Source organism: Haliotis rufescens, unplaced genomic scaffold (assembly GCF_023055435.1).
Source record: "Haliotis rufescens isolate VD_foot unplaced genomic scaffold, xgHalRufe1.0.p SCAF_15, whole genome shotgun sequence".
Lineage (NCBI taxonomy): Eukaryota > Metazoa > Mollusca > Gastropoda > Lepetellida > Haliotidae > Haliotis > Haliotis rufescens.
The window spans coordinates 32,365,349-32,379,225 of NW_025963835.1; the positions used below are offsets into that span (position 1 = coordinate 32,365,349).

Sequence of the window (13,877 nt, forward strand, 5' to 3'; positions counted from 1 at the left end):
GCGATTTTATCTGAGATTTTTATCAAATTGAGAAACGTATGAATCATAATTTATAATTTTCGTCATAACCAAGAATTTATGAGTGTGCGAAGTGATAATCCCAATGAAAAAATACAATTTATCACCATGGTTGAAATAGCCAAAATTAATCTTGAATGGAGAGTCTGAGACATCCAAACGTAATGAATTCCAAAGCAAACCCTACAAGTTCCTTTGATACCAGTAACATGAACCCAATCTGGTTATATCAATTAACAATATACCGTTAAAAATCCCACGAAACCAAGACACAGGTTAGGAAAAAAGAAAATTTATTTCCTGAAAAGAAAACGATCCATCACATTTTATGATGTAATACGTCGAGTGGGTAATTCATGCATATCTTCTTCGAGATAAACTGATTTTTTCAGGTAGTTTTCTAGGCTCATAATTTGCTCTTATCTCCTCTCAGAATGCTGAAAGTGTGATTAAAACGGGACTTATCTAATCTTAAGTTTCAGATAGTTAACTTATCAGCTGGGTATAAGGCGATCACCTTCAACACATTGTAACATTGTGAAGGCGTGTTGTTGAAAATCGTATTGTAACATTGTGGAGGCGTGTTGTTGTACAACGTATTGCAACATTGTGAAGGCGTGTTGTTGTACAACACATTGTAACACCGTGAAGGTGTGTTGTTGTACAACGCATTGTAACATTGTGAAGGCGGGTTAGAGGCACAACGCATTGTAACATTGTGAAAGCGTGCTGGAGGCACAACGCATTGTAACATTGTGAAGGCGTGCTGGAGTTACAAAGTATTGCAACATTGTGAAGGCTTGCTGGAGGTACAAAGCATTGTAACATTGTGAAGGCGTGCTGGGGGTACAAAACACTGTAACATTGTGAAGGCGTGCTTGAGTTACAAAGTATTGCAACATTGTGAAGGCGTGCTGGGGGTACAAAGTATTGCAACATTGTGAAGGCTTGCTGGAGGTACAAAGTATTGCAACATTGTCAAGGCGTGCTGGAGTTACAAAGTATTGTAACATTGTGAAGGCTTGCTGGAGGTACAAAGCATTGTAACTTTGTGAAAGGGTGCTGGAGGTACAAAGTATTGTAACAATGTGAAGGCTTGCTGGAGGTACAAAGTATTGCAACATTGTGAAGGCGTGCTGGAGTTACAAAGTATTGCAACATTGTGAAGGCGTGCTGGAGGCACAACGCATTGTAACATTGTGAAGGCGTGTTAGAGGCACAACTCATTGTAACATTGTGAAGGCGGGTTGGGGCACAACGCATTGTAACATTGTGAAGGCGTGTTAGAGGCACAACGCTTTGTAACATTGTGAAGGCGTGTTAGAGGCACAAAGTATTGCAACATTGTGAAGGCGTGTTAGAGGCACAACTCATTGTAACATTGTGAAGGCGTGTTAGAGGCACAAAGTATTGCAACATTGTGAAGGCGTGTTAGAGGCACAACTCATTGTAACATTGTGAAGGCGCGTTAGAGGCACAACGCATTGTAACATTGTGAAGGCGTGTTAGGGGCACAACGCTTTGTAACATTGTTGAGACGTGTTAGAGGCATAACGCATCGTAACATTGTGAAGGCGTGTTAGAGGCACAACGCATTGTGACATTTTTAAGGCGTGTTGGGGGTGCAACGCATTGTAACATTGTGAAGGCGTGCTGGGGGTACAAAGTATTGTAACATTGTTAAGGCGTGTTGGGGGTACAAAGTATTGTAACATTGTGAAGGCGTGCTGGGGGTACAAAGCATTGTAACATTGTGAAGGCGTGCTGGAGTTACAAAGTATTGCAACATTGTGAAGGCTTGCTGGAGGTACAAAGTATTGCAACATTGTGAAGGCTTACTGGAGGTACAAAGTATTGCAACATTGTGAAGGTGTGCTGGAGTTACAAAGTATTGTAACATTGTGAAGGCTTGCTGGAGGTACAAAGCATTGTAACATTGTGAAAGGGTGCTGGAGGTACAAAGTATTGTAACATTGTGAAGGCTTGCTGGGGGTACAAAGTATTGCAACATTGTGAAGGCGTGCTGGAGTTACAAAGTATTGCAACATTGTGAAGGCGTGCTGGAGGCACAACGCATTGTAACATTGTGAAGGCGTGTTAGAGGCACAACTCATTGTAACATTGTGAAGGCGGGTTGGGGCACAACTCATTGTAACATTGTGAAGGCGTGTTAGAGGCACAACTCATTGTAACATTGTGAAGGCGTGCTGGAGGCACAACGCATGGTAACATTGTGAAGGCGTGTTAGAGGCACAACTCATTGTAACATTGTGAAGGCGGGTTGGGGCACAACGCATTGTAACATTGTGAAGGCGTGTTAGAGGCACAACGCTTTGTAACATTGTGAAGGCGTGTTAGAGGCACAAAGTATTGCAACATTGTGAAGGCGTGTTAGAGGCACAACTCATTGTAACATTGTGAAGGCGTGTTAGAGGCACAAAGTATTGCAACATTGTGAAGGCGTGTTAGAGGCACAACTCATTGTAACATTGTGAAGGCGTGTTAGAGGCACAACTCATTGTAACATTGTGAAGGCGTGTTAGGGGCACAACGCTTTGTAACATTGTTGAGACGTGTTAGAGGCATAACGCATTGTAACATTGTGAAGGCGTGTTGGGGGCACAACGCATTGTAACATTGTCAAGGCGTGCTGGAGTTACAAAGTATTGCAACATTGTGAAGGCTTGCTTGAGGTACAAAGCATTGTAACATTGTGAAAGCTTGCTGGGGGTACAAAACACTGTAACATTGTGAAGGCGTGCTTGAGTTTCAAAGTATTGTAACATTGTGAAGGCGTGCTGGGGGTACAAAGCATTGTAACATATGAAGGCGTGCTGGAGTTACAAAGTATTGCAACATTGTGAAGGCGTGCTGGGGGTACAAAGTATTGCAACATTGTGAAGGCGTGCTTGGGGTACAAAGCATTGTAACATTGTCAAGGCGCGCTGGAGTTACAAAGTAGTGTAACATTGTGAAGGCGTGCTGGGGGTACAAAGTACTGCAACATTGTGAAGGCGTGCTGGGGGTACAAAGCATTGTAACATTGTGAAGGCGTGCTGGAGTTACAAAGTATTGTAACATTGTGAAGGCGTGCTGGGGGTACAAAGTATTGCAACATTGTGAAGGCGTGTTGGGGGTACAATGTATTGCAACATTGTGAAGGCGTGTTGGGGGTACAAAACATTGTAACGGCTTGATGGGGGTACAATGCATTGTAACATTGTAAAGGCGTGTTGGGTGTACAACGCATTGTAACATTGTGAAGACGTGTTGGAGGCACAACGCATTGTTACATTGTGAAGGCATGCTGGGGGTACAACGCATTATGACATTGTGAAGGCATGCTGGGGGTACAACGCATTATGACATTGTGAAGGCATGCTGGGGGTACAACGCATTGTGATATTGTGAAGGCGTGTTAGAGGCACAACTCATTGTGACATTGTGAAGGCGTGTTGTTGTACAACGCATTATAACAATTTGAAGGCGTGTTGGAGTATAACGATATTGGTGATGTTGAGGGTGTTGATAGTGTTGATGGTGTTGAGGGTGCTGATGGCGCTTATGGTGCTGATGATGATGATGTTGGTGACATGAACGTTCTTATGTATCGACAAAACCTAATTCTCTGCCACAATGATGCCTTTCATTTGACACAGATAGTATTCATACATCCGGCGTCTAGAAATATCACGTGACGGTCATTATCCTTGATTTTACATAACTTGCCGGGCAAAAGGAAGCATTCACTGGAAAAATTTGACCAAAACATTATCAAAACGTTTCTAGGCTGCATACAGTTGTCGAAGCTCTGGAAACTTCAGGTACAAAAACACAACTATGACACACGCATCAGATAGTTTAGCCACTAACAAACCATCTTCCCGAGGCTAGGGAGCTAACTGACTTTAACAGTCCAGTTTCCACCCTTGCCGAACTAGGCTGGAATTCCTGGGCTCGACCGTAGCGCCACCAATGGTTATTACGAGTTATTCCCCTTCTAAGCCTCTCATATGGACCAATCAGATTCCACCTCTCGTATCACTTGCATTAGCTTCAAAACAAATGGCGGCGCCCAGTCAAAACGATCTGATCGATAATCAAGATATAAAACGGCTCTTACATAGCGAAGTGCATAAAATCACGTGAGCACTTTGATAAAAACATGAAAAGACTTAGAAAATATCGGTTGACAACGAGTTGGCGGTGCAAATGCTTTGCAAATCCCGCAATTGACAGAAATCTGCACGACATTTTACGAACCGGATTTCGAATTCGTTGCGCGATTTTGATTGGACCATGCATAGACTCGTTAGTCCAGCCAAAATATAACTCCATAATACCAGCCTAGTTCGGCAAGGGTGGAAACTGGACTTTTATAGTCAGTAAACTCACTTGCCTCGGGAAGATGGTAACAAACACGGGTGTATACTCTCTTTTGTCCGGCAGTTTAGAAACATAGAAGAGTTCATGCTGAAACGTCCATGTCCTGCACATGTGATGCTCACAGGGGAACCTCGCTAATCCGGACAAGTGCTGCTGGCAACGTCTATGTACAATTAGAGGGACATTTTTTCAGTACAATGACTCGTTATTCCAGACATTTGATATCGCCGAGAAGAAACCGTCTGGATAAACGGGGTTTTACTGTACGTGTATTTATCCTTACATACCATAAATACATTCAAGGAAACGGCGTTTTTAAATGTTTTTGATATGTAAATGATTTTTTGGAATGGATCTCTATACATACATACTATGTACAATACGTCACACTCAAATAAAACAAACTTCTTCTTCTTCTTCTTCTTCATATGCATGTGGGGTTTATCGGGTTATATCCCCCGTGAAGATGCGGGTTAGAATTGGTCTTCAGCAACCCATGCTTGTCGTCAGAGGCGACTAACGGCATAGGGTGGTCAGGCTTGCTGACTTGGTTGATGCATGTCATTGTATCCCCATTGGGTAGATCGATGCTCATGATGTCAATCACTGGATTATCTGGTCCAGACTCGTCACGCCGAAGACCCGGGTTCGATTCCCGACATGGGTACAATGTGTGAAGCCCATTTCTGGTGTCCCCCGCCGTGATATTGCACATTTTGATATATATTACCCGTAAGCTGACACAACCACGCCCATTAGATATCACCCCCTTGACATAACTACACGATATGTGTAAATAGAACCTGGCCTGGTCAGTTCAATGACCACTAAGGTACGCTGACCGATCGTGAAAACCAAGACACAAGACGGACACTCACGACCGCTCGTCACCATGGGACTCCGTTCTTTCGTCCTCAGAAACAAACGTCCCGATTAACAGGCAGGATTAACGGGGTGTCCGTATTAAAATGGTTTTACTGTGTAGGGATACCGCGATCCGGCCCACGCTCGTCTCTCTGGGACATGCACAAACATCTCCCTGTTTCTATATACATATACTGGGAATACATCGGTGCCATCGAGTCTACATGAACGGAATTTCGCCCACAAGAATAGCCATGTAAAACGTCAGGATAGCAACGTGGCCAATAGTCGTCAAATGCTGATATAAATTACTTGACCTTTTTGCAACTGACTACAAGAGAATATGGTCGAATATTGACAGCCAGGAAAGAGGTACAAAGGAAAGGCAGACATGGATGTGTCCCTTGACGTTTATTTATCAACACGAAGGTGTATGATTGGGCTACACGAATCCCACTTTTTATCCAAGGAACATCCCTTTGATATTCTGGCGGGTGCCTTGAATTTTTTTAACACAAAAACCTTTTCCCGAAAATACTGAACACAAATAATTTGACCTCAGTTTTACGCCCCAAAATAAATGGTCCACTGTCCATGCTGGGTGTATGGAAAACTAATTTGTTTGCTAATTGTTTGGTATTGTTTGGTATTGTTTGGTATTGTTTGTTATGCAGCAGTGACCGAAAACATATTCTTGTCCAGTCACATGAACCCATCCCTCTCCTCACCCCTCCAACTCCCCACCCCACTCCATGATAGTAGATGGTCGGTACACCTCACTCCCCACCCTCTTCCCACCCCACTCCAATATTCATACTGTCCGAAAAGGTATTCACACTTTCCCTATTTTACCAACTGGTTCCGCCTTAAAGAAACGTACATCGTACATGATCACTGTGAGTTAAACAAAACCTGATTTGTGTAATTACTCATTCACATCCGCTGGGTCTAAGCCTGCAGTCGCATGTAAACACCCCTTCATAATGTCCAGCATAATGTGATATCGACTGGCGGGAGTTCAAAGGTGGAGACGATCCCTGTCTAATCCGTGTTGGAGCTACTCAGCGTACAATGCGACTATTATCTTTAGCTGCCAGGGGAAGTATTAGACTCGCGTGTGTCTATTTAAATCCACGTGGGGCATGTTAACCACGCCCCCGTGTGGTCAGTCGGAGCAGATGGACACCAACAACTGTCCGGCAGATGGTCAAGTATATAAAGTGTCCGCGCCTTGGGTGGCGATGACGTAATTGACAGTTTCGGTTACATCGCAGATGCTCATTTTTCGTTCCGGTGATTTCCGGAGGTTTCCGGGGAATTCGAAATATCTCCCTGGGGAGTGTATTTAGTTCTAATATAACATGTCAGTCTTCGATAAGCAGAGATAAATTTGCGTGGTAAGTTAAGTACCTGCAGGTACTGTATGGGTTGTTGTGTGGTAATCGTGTGATGGATCTTGCAGCAATTGGCTGAGTCTATGTACATCAAGAACAAAGTTAATCACAACCCTTCTTTAGCTACATATATCCCGACATTACATATATCTTTAGGAAATATTTAATAAGACATCGTTTTAAATTTTATCAATGATACCAACGACACCTGTGATATGTTTGAACAAGAACAAGAACATACTGTTTGCCCAGATGGGTCATATTATTAGCCGCGAAGAAGGATAGTCGAAAAAAACAATTGCCGTGGAACAGTTATAAAGCATATCATCGGTCGTTTAATAAAATACGAACAAATGTATTTCAACAAATTATTACAGGATCCGATTCTCCTTAAAATGGCTGTCATTTCGAAATATATCAGAAGCGTTGCTTAACCTATTCCAGTTGTATATATGGCAATAGCAGCTTCAGGTCAAATACTCTGTGCCGTATATATCGATATGGAAAAGTCTTCCTCTCTTAATTAATTCAAAGTTCTTGTATATATCCCTGTGACGTTATATCAAAAATACTATATCTAAATAACAATGCCCCATGTAAACATGATGGGACTGTTCTAATATCAACTGTGTTCTGTTATCTTTGCCAGGACCCTACTGCCTGTGTATATGATGTTACTTTAATAAATAAATCATACGAACTGTAAACTTTTTCATAAATCGTAAAAACACTGCAGACGCGGGGAGGTTATCAGTCGTGTATATAAACTTGTGATACACCATGGTTGTTTTCACGTGTCTCCAGCAGACTGTATCATGAGCATGTGTTTATGAATCACTATCAAATAGTGATGATACCAGGTGTTCGCGAAAAGGTGGGCGTACCCTGCCCCGCCGGTGGCACCCGTCACAAACACACGAAAAGGCAAGTCAATTGTTCACCTGAACAATATGTAACTCTTTACTGTACATTGTCATATAAGATCTTGTGGTTGTATATCATTGTATAACTTTCAAGGATATATCTTATAATTGTTAGGATATATCGCCTTGCTAATGTAACGTGTATCTTCTAATACATGCCACGTATATCATCTGTGCATTGTCATGTTTATCATCTGAGAAATGACATGTATATCACCCAATAAGGGCCATGTATATCTCCTAACAATTGTCACGTATATCATCTGACAATTGTCATGTATATCATCTGATAATTGCCATGTATATCATCTGAAACTTGTAATGATTATTATGTGAAAATTGTCATGTATATCATCAGATAATCGTGATGTATATATTTATTTCGCCGTGTATATCATCTTGGTTGGCCATGTATATCAGTAACTGAGTTATGTATATCTGATAATGATTGTCACGTATATTATTTGATAATTTGTTGATATTTATCACATATATCATCTGATAATTAGTACGTATATAATTTAATATCAGTCATGTATATCGTCTGAACTGGGTAAGATGGACCAGATGTATGTTGTGAATATCATCGTTTGATTCTCATGTATATCATATTTAGGAAACCAAGTGAAATGTTGCATGGTGTCAATGATAGACCAATCTTGGCGAGCTCCGTAAACAGTAACTATATACGCTGTATACCAACACATCTTAGAGCTTAAAACGTCATATTCTGTTCACCACCGAAGGCCCAATTGTCTATGATAAACACGATAGAGATGGACATATTTTCTCCAACGTGTTTCAACCTTTTTCATCCCCTTGTTCCGTTTCAACGTGTGAACATTGCAGAATCTCGAGTGAGCTATTATCCCCCATCTGGACCTCATATTGCATTGAGCCGACTCCCCATCTTCTCGTCCCCAACAAGCTCAGGACCTGCAACTACTACTGGAAACCCTTTAGGCTGTCGTCCTGCTGGGACCCAGGTTGTGCTGAACAAACACGTAAATAAAACCAATTGGTGTGGAATTTCATTTTATTTGTTTGGGATTATACTGTTGGGCCTGATGCGGTCCTCACTGCGGTAACGCTCGACAGTCGGAGCACCACAGCAAGTGGTTGTGGTATTCACATTCAAAATTTGGAGGATTCGTTTGGAAATTATCGTTTACGAAATTTGTTGAGGGTGAAAATCCATTCGTATGAGCTGATATTTCTGCAGTGTATTTTCTCCATAATACTGTGAGCACCTTTGCTATTGTGAATGAATTTGTCAAAGGAGATGGTATCAATTATAAAATTAAAATTCTGAAAATAAATATTCGAAGAATAGCACTTCTGATGGTGACGATTGTCAATTTTTGGGTATTGATCTAATATAATTATTTCAGAATAAACCGCGATGCAACATTGTAGATCTAAATTTCTACTTCGGTACTGTCAGTCATAACGCTTAACAGTTGTGATTCCGATTTTTTGGAAAAAGGTCGTAAATTTATTTATAAAACTCGCATCTGTTGCCCATAATTTAGAACGGTTGTTTTTTGGTGCTCATACGGGGCGAGAAAACACCTGACACACCAAGCTCATACGGGACTTTGCACCAAGTACCTGAGGTGAAACACATCCATGACACGGGAGCACTACATTGTGACGAGGATAAAACAGAGAACATTGAACACAAGGAGCCACCATATTGAATTGGAAACATACGAAGTCAATCACCCTGTTAAACCGTTGTTTCGTACGTTGAGTACAGCTATTTCAGCCATTGTTTCGCATGATTATATGGATACAAATGATTCCAAAGCGATTGTTGTGTGTGTTTTCTGACGATGAATCTGGTAATGGATTTTGTGGGTTACCGTTTGAATGTAAATTATAACGGTTAGTGAAGGTCCCCTCCGAAAATAAACAGTAATTCCAGCCGAGCGATTCATAACGTTATTGTCGCGTTGAGGCAGATGAATAAAGACCTCTTTAATTTAATATGCAAGACTGCTTAGAGTTGATGTGATTTCCTCCCCTTGCAACGGCCCCTACACAAGTACGCCAGGTAAACATCGCACACAATTACGATATGTTTGGTATTTGAGCGAATATCAAATCTCAGCCCGCATCGAACAACAGAGGAAGAATTAAAAGCTCTCAGTTGCCGCCGAGGTATTAAATCGCTAACGGATTATCCATTAAAATTTCATTCCTCGTCGCGGGAAGCAAGTTTACCTTTGTAATAGCGCTCCCCTTGAGACCTGACGGCTTTGGAATCTCGTGCGTGTATGCGTCACGTGACTGTCCTCAGAGACCTTCCATTTTATTTCAAAACCTAAAGCATGTTTACTCAGAAAATGGAGCCGAGACTAACTTAGTTTAGGTTTCAAAGCCAAATTGTTCCAACCATTCTGCAAACCTTTCTATGGGGCATTTATGGCGGTAGATTGACATAGCTCTTACCCATTTGTTTCAAACGAATACGGGATAGAAAAGGACGGAGGGCATGGCGGACGCGCAAGGACATTGTCGCGAGCTTCAAACGTTTAGTCGCGAAGAAGGGAGATAATTGAAGTCAAATGAGATAAAACATTGTACATGTACTGGCTTTGTGCTTTCAACTGCAGTCAACATGGGGCTTAACTGGATGAGTAGTTACGTGGTCTGCGTAGACAGTTCGTACGCAGTACCGGGTACGTGTACCCTTTCACCCCGGCCGTTATTCGAGCCACGCGCTTGGGTAAACAGTTTTAGGACTGTGTTAAGCTTAAACGAGCGACTGAAGTTTTCCAGCATAAATTAGGGACTTCTTTACATCTAGGTTACAGCTAAGGGTCGTAGGGTCTTACGAAGTTCATCTTAAATATACCTCCCACACGGTGGCAGATGATGGCAGACATTGAACAAAATACACACAGACAGAGGACAGACATTATGCTTGTCACGAAAAATGACGAATTATGTACAAATTTAAATTATGCTTCAATATTATGTAAAATCAACATCTGTTTTACCAAATGTACATTTAGTCCGGATATCTCGAAGGTCGAGCTACACTGTGTCCATGGCACATTAGGGGAAGCCTTCCCTCGAGATGCATTGATCCTTAATACACACGAGACATGTTGTTTGAGTGAAACGTAGCGCTTCCGCACACGCGTCGCTGTCCAGTCGTTTTTCCCAGAATTCAGTGTACAGGAAGTTGCGTCATCCAATTGCCCGTATGTGGACAGCCATTAATCACAATTCAGCACACATTTCCAAGCCATGTCTACACGTGCCACAGTCATCTCGGACACTCTCTAATAGTTCTGTACCGTCCCAGTACTTTAAGGTTTGACCCGTGATGTGTTTGCGCATCTTCACTGCGCACGGCAAATTCACTGTCACCATGCTTCAGACATTTCCGGGTGATGGTGACTGAGGGACTGGGAAAGAGACTGGCTGAAAGGAGTCCCAGGAATTGAGCGCGGAATAAACGAACCGTCATGTCCGTGAAGCGGCATTGGCTCGGGTGTGGATGCTGGCGGAAGGATATCTCCAGGTAGAAACTGACCCTCCTGTCCCAACCCTGAAAATAAATAACATCTTTGTTAAAACATATTCACATATTTCTTGTGAAAAAAAACCAAAAACAATGTACAGCATCTCATCTTAAATCGGACATAAAAATAAGGAAAGACATATTTCGTATAATGAACAAATATTTCCGACTGGCTTCAAAGCTTCATATTCCAAATTTGGTAACGCCTAATTTGAGATATGCATCAGCAGATAAGCCTGGTCATAAATGTCTCTTCCACACTATCATGGCTTGACAATTATTTGCGGTGATACGATGAGTATGTATCGTTATCGGCGACGTGTTTCACGACACCCAAACACAAACGTGGCATCCAAACAAACATCCACAGATTTATGGTAGATTCCTAAAAAACTAGACCCGTGAAGATCAGGGGTAGACTAGGTCTTCAGCAAACCAAGCTTGCCGTAAAAGGCGACTAACGGGATCGGGTGGACAGGCTCGCTGACTTGGTTGACGTCATCGTATCTCAATTGCATGGATCGATGTTCATGATGTCAATCACTGGATTGTCTGGTCCAGACTCGTTTATTTACAGACCGCCGCCATATAGCTGCAATATCGCGGAGTGCGGCGTTAGTTAAACAACAAACAAACAAACAAACAAACCTAAACAAACTAGGGACATGTCCAGTAATTCAAGTGTTTTAACGTCTGATTATATCAAGAGGAAAACACAGAGGAAATGTACGACAGAGCCATTTAAGGAACCTATTAAGTTTTGTTTGGGTCGTTTGTTTATCATCATTTCACTTCAAAAATCTTAGAGCCGTCAACACCCATTGAAGGGACATGGGCAAAATGCTAGTATTTTCCTGAAGATAAATTCCGGTGACAGTTTGGGCGTCATATAAACCATGAGCTAGAGATTGCTGGGAGTTTACAATCCTAAAGCACTTTGGGAACGCTGCGTAGACAGTTGAAACAACCAACGAAGTGGTCGTTTTTTGTACCAACGGAATGCAGTGGTGACTTGTAGCGATAAGATCTTTCCTAGCGTCTTCGAAACCTCCTCTCCTGCACGCTGTGGCCATATGCGTCTAATTAGGCAACGATAAACCGTTCTGGAGAAATCAAAGGGTCGTGATTTAGTCAAAGAAAGGCCAAGTCACAACAAATCTAGTACCGCTTTGTTGAATATTTCGCTGCTCGGTGCATGGAGAAGGTATATCTAACACATGCCTTGAGATTCTAGGTTGTCAGAACTCAAAAACGGTCTGGGGAGAGGGTCATAAAAATCGTTTATGGCATGGAATGCACGGATTTGGATAAAGATGCGGGTAAAGTATTGAGAACTTCCGCGCACGCTGCCTTCAAGGCACACGCACATGCTCAAACGGACATTTATCAAGTTTAAAGCCGGTATCTAGATGCATGGCGTGAAGAACACGAACATTGGTGAAAAGTTTGGCTGATTCTCATGTTAAACATTCTCTTTCTGGCATTTTATGGACCTTCCGAGACACAGGAGACAAACAATGGCCCCCTTCAAACTTGCTGGAACCAGAACCTCTCTGCCTCTTTTGACATAAATGGCCAGTGTATGGCCATAAAACTCAGCCACTGGGCTTCAAACGAGATGGAACGATATGAAGGCAGCTAAAAGAACAGGAGGGGCGATTTAGGTAATCGTGAAGTCGAATGAAGGCAAGAAAAATACCTCATCTCAAGACAGGAGGATTTAAGGTTTCCGGAAAGGCACTTTTGGTCATATCTATCGGCATACGTTGGGTCTTAGATACAATTGGAAATGGTAAAATGTTCCTTTTGAAAATTGAAAATGAGCGGTCCCCCGAAAGCCTTCGGTGTCCATGTTGGCATTTTAGTTGAATTGGTAAGCCGAGACTATTCCGAGTTTTAAGAACCTTGAATACAGATCGACTCCGCGCGATTAATATTCCGCCTAATCCGTATAGCAAATGGGAGTTTCTTCAAAACTGATATTGCTTCGCTGCGTCTGTACATTTGTAGAGTACAGTATTACGTTGCCCTGACTGTATGGGTGAACGAAACACCACCCATGCCGGGAATGGGGGGCGAGAGGGGGGAAAATACGTTGATGAGTGAAACATCTCCATCTGACAATCAAACATCGTCGTGAGGAATACTTTCTGTCAGCACGGGTGGAACGAACGTGAGAAGGATGGTGAATGACAGTCGGGCATTCTCTCTGTCGATATAGGTAGGCGACCTGACAACAGCTGTGTCTGTCGGCGTGTGTCACTGCAGTCGTCGTCATGGTTGTCGGGCAGCAGTCGGTGAAGGCGTAAAGCGGAGTGTAACGGTTTGTGTTGGTAACAGGCGTGGTGGCGGGGACGCTGTTTCGGGGAGGCTTATAGTATAGGGAGGAGGGGGGAGGAGAGAATCTCGAGTTAACGTCAGAATGTAATCAATCCAACGTTAGGTTTGTTGAATGAAGCCCAGGATGGTTACACACTGCCTTTTAAAAAGCATCAAATGTAACAAATTATATATTTTGGATTACACGTTTTTGGTTTTAGCCCATTTCGGGATTCACAGAAAGGTAAATATTTCTGGATACCATAAGTAGTAGTATAGTAGTAGTAGTAGTAGTAGCTGTCTTGCTAGCAGAAGTACTATTAAGAAACTGTTGTTTTTTCCTCTGCGACACGTACCAATCCATATAGTGTTTTACGCCGTTCAGTGTCAGATGAACTGAATGGCAGAAGAAAAAGTGGCAGTAGTACATGTAGTCGT

At 42.4% G+C, this 13,877-nt stretch overlaps 1 protein-coding gene across 2 annotated transcripts in view; it reads right to left on the reverse strand.

The window, feature by feature from the left end:
- Positions 1-8,603: 8,603 nt before the first annotated feature.
- Positions 8,604-13,877, reverse strand: part of LOC124132038 (LIM/homeobox protein Lhx1-like) — a 58,231-nt gene continuing 52,957 nt past the window's right edge. For both annotated transcript variants that reach the window (XM_046495620.2, XM_046495619.2), the window contains exon 6: positions 8,604-11,147. In XM_046495620.2, coding sequence (XP_046351576.1) covers positions 10,963-11,147 — 185 coding nt within the window. In that variant the 3' untranslated portion in view covers positions 8,604-10,962. The remainder of the gene's footprint in view (positions 11,148-13,877) is intronic.